The sequence below is a fragment of the Sinocyclocheilus rhinocerous genome, unplaced genomic scaffold (assembly GCF_001515625.1).
Source record: "Sinocyclocheilus rhinocerous isolate Xijiao unplaced genomic scaffold, SAMN03320098_v1.1 scaffold232, whole genome shotgun sequence".
NCBI classification, from domain to species: domain Eukaryota; kingdom Metazoa; phylum Chordata; class Actinopteri; order Cypriniformes; family Cyprinidae; genus Sinocyclocheilus; species Sinocyclocheilus rhinocerous.
This window is the reverse complement of record NW_015641295.1, coordinates 1182872-1186473: the sequence shown is the minus strand read 5'-3', so window position 1 is coordinate 1186473 and position 3602 is coordinate 1182872. Positions and strand designations below refer to the sequence as shown.

General features: G+C 35.2%; 1 protein-coding gene across 3 annotated transcripts in view; it reads left to right on the top strand.

Moving 5' to 3' along the window:
* LOC107754764 (cAMP and cAMP-inhibited cGMP 3',5'-cyclic phosphodiesterase 10A-like) overlaps positions 1–3602 on the top strand; it is a 79333-nt gene that overhangs the window by 71431 nt on the left and 4300 nt on the right. For 2 of the 3 annotated variants that reach the window (XM_016571346.1, XM_016571345.1), the window contains exons 16-18: positions 215–365; positions 1055–1210; positions 2820–2992. In XM_016571346.1, the coding sequence (XP_016426832.1) occupies positions 215–365; positions 1055–1210; positions 2820–2992 (480 nt within the window). The remainder of the gene's footprint in view (positions 1–214; positions 366–1054; positions 1211–2819; positions 2993–3602) is intronic. The other variant, XM_016571347.1, reaches the window with a different exon arrangement.

The window sequence follows — 3602 nt, the reverse complement described above, 5'->3', positions numbered from 1 at the left end:
ACAATAATATATATATATATATATATATATATATATATATAAAAGGCATTTAAGTAATAAAAATAAACAACCTTCATATAACAATAAAATTAAATCTATTGTCTTAATAAAAATCAATCATTTGGATTGTGCCCGTAGATGAAGAAACACTCATGTACAGCACTGCTATGACAAAGCAAAGATTTACAATAACACTTTCTTTGTGTTATTAAAGCTTTGAGCAGGAGAAACTGTGTCGCTTCACTATGTCAGTGCGGAAAAATTACAGACGAGTTCCATATCACAACTGGAAACACGCTGTGACGGTGGCACACTGCATGTATGCCATCCTGCAAAAAACCACTGGGATCTTCACTGAGCTTGAGGTCGGTGTCATTCTCACATTAGCATTTGCAGTGAACTTACAAAAGTGACTTATTTCAACTATGAGCTTCTAGCAAAATGTTAACTACACTAACTGAAGAGTGCAGCAACTATTATACACTTACTAAATTCATTCTATGTTACTAAATTCATTGCTCCATTTTTGGGGGGTAGTCATTACATTTAAGAGAGGTTTATTTTGCTGGCTGACCATGTGTAAGTAGTAAACAGCAAGAAACACAAACTGTGGCCGTTCCTTTTTTTGTTAGTTTTTTTGGGGGAGGCTTTGGAGAGTGATTTGCAGGAAGGGTGGGATCTTATGCTTTCAAAGCTAGGTTGCTATTGCTAGCCTCTCCAAAATCACTCACTCTACTTGTAGTTATATTTAAAGAAATACCTGCATGTAATGACATCTGTAATTAATTTTTGTAATTACATCTATAATTATACTGTTACCCCTTAACCCACCCTTTAAACTAACCTTACCACAAAATGGTTTGCTAATGGCGAGAATTGGACCTTAATATAATGTGTGCCGTTATATATAACTATATAACTATATAGTTATCTTTGTCGTTATCATTCTTGGTGTGAACCAGTCCTTTAGTGTCACTGAAAAATGTAGTTAGCAGAAGTTAGTAGCTCCATAGTGTGACTTACTCCGTCGCCCTGCTTATGTCTTCTCACACAGAGGAAAGGCTTGCTGATTGCCTGCTTATGTCATGACCTGGACCACCGCGGCTACAGTAACAGTTATCTACAGAAGTTTGACCATCCGCTGGCTGCCCTGTATTCCACATCCACCATGGAACAGCATCACTTTTCACAGACAGTGTCCATCCTGCAGGTAAAGCTCCTACACACTGCGCCAGCTCAGTACGATAGTTTCAAACAAGCTAAATGTGGTCAGTTACACCCACCTGTTATGGGGCACGAACATGTGCACAGACTCCCTTAGATTCTCCAATGACTATATCACTTATGGTATAAAATTGGCTTGTGGGCACTGGTCTTATATATGATTTCAGTGCCTGTTGTTTAAAGCTATAGTCCTTGCTAAATGTTGTTGTTCACCCCAGGTGAATAATGTAAAAAATAAATAAATAAATAACAGATATCACTATACTTCCCCAGTTGACTGATTATGTTAAGGATTGCAAACATTTTTGTATTGCAAGGTTTCTGAAATGTTGACTTTAAATATGTAATTAAGGCATTATCTAATTAAAAATGCACTAATTTGCATACATTCCAAGAACAGAAATCTGAACACTGTATAAAGCCAGTTTCAAAATGAATGGTTCATTTCGTTGGCCTATTAGAGTCCAGTGTTGGGGAAAGTTACTTTTAAAAGTAATGCATTACATTGTTTTTGCGTTACTTTTTGTCATCTTAGCTGGGCTTGCTTATTTATTGTTAATAACAAAAAAGCCAAAAGTTATATTTTTGGCAACTATAAAGGCCCTTTCACACCAAAAGTTAAATTAATAAGCTGCAGCCTGAAGGAAGTGCCTCTGCACCTCATTCCCAATTTATCTGAACATAGGGACAGGAGAGGAGTCAGTAAATAAATGGGAAAACAAAGTAACTTGCATTTCTTATTTGAAAAAGCAACTCAGATATTTTCTTGTAAATTTAGAAGTAATACGTTACTTTACTAGTTACTTCTAAAAAAAATAAAATAAAATAAAAAGTCATCTGATTGCATAACTCCCTAAATGAGGAAATATTGTCAACAGCCTGAAAAAAAGTAATCTCTTTTTTTGGAATAAAATCAGGCGAATAATATATGAAGAAACCACTCTGTAAGACCATTCATAATATCAAAATATAGATAAGAATAAATACAGAGATAGGAATAGATAGTAAACTACATACACCAAACGCTGTAATGCAGTAAGCTGCATTTTAAGAAAATGGCCTTTAAAGATATGTATTGTAATTCAAATCTAGAGAAGCAAATGGATAACATGAATAAAATAAACACTTAAAAGTGTATGTTTTATGTTTTCTTTCCACTGTCTGAAACAACAGTTTATAAAAAAGCCAAATAGCCTACATAAAATTGACCAAAAACAATGTTTTTGCCTGTAGTGCCTTACATGCATTGCAACATCACATTGTCTTTAAATGCCATATTGACACAAACTGAGATACAAGGAAGCATTCACGTGGTAGTGCCATTTATGTACAAATCAGGCATCAATGCAAACATGCCCCCAAAATTTGTGCTGAATGCAGTTTGCATTAGGTCGACCACAAAAAAAGACTTGTGGTCTAATTTTTTTCTTTTTTTCCTCATTCCCATATTTAAGAAATTTCCCATCTTGAACAGAGTCAGTTGGTTGTCAGCCATCTCTTGGATGCCCCTTCGGCTTTGCTGCAACTCTCCAGCAGAGCCAGACGCCCCATAAGTGGAGCTTTTGCTTTTTTATTGATCTCTTTTTTTCCCATAGCTGGAAGGGCACAATATTTTCTCCAACCTGACTTCCAGTGAGTATGAGCAGGTGCTGGAGATCATCAGGAAGGCCATCATTGCTACAGACCTCGCCTTGTACTTTGGCAACCGCAAGCAACTGGCTGAACTGCTGGCCACAGGGGCGCTGGACCTGAACAACCGTGCTCACAGGTCAGAGGTCATAGTTCACCTCCATTATCACAGAACTCTTGTAAATCTTACCTCAACTTCAGAGATATTTTCAGAGAGCCACCGAAACAGTATCAAAGGCTGTGTTTGAACTGAAGTAGTAACATACTGCTTGAGTGAATCTCACGAAAACTGTTACATTTTATTTGAAGGTGAGATTGTCTTAGTGAATTTGCACAAGTACAGAGTAATATTAATTAACTGCATGTACTTACTATAGGGTAAAAGTTAGGTTTTGGTTTAGGATTAGCTGCTTTCAATTATGCATAATTTTCAGTTATTCTGGTATTACTATAGTAAATACATGATGTAACATGTAACTATGTCACTTTAAAATAAACATAGAAAATATATCCAAGTTACATTTTTCCCTAAAGTCATAATTTGCCCCTTTTTTACTATTTAATTGTTTTGTTGTTGTTGTTGTTTACATTGTGACATTATTTTCAATAAGGTTTATTTTCAATAATTATTTTCAGTTAAGCACATTTCTTCAATTTAGACACTACTAAATGAAATCAGCATAAATTAAAAGCTCTATGCATGCATTTCTCACAAAACTAAAATTTTAGACGTTTTAAGTTTTTTTTTT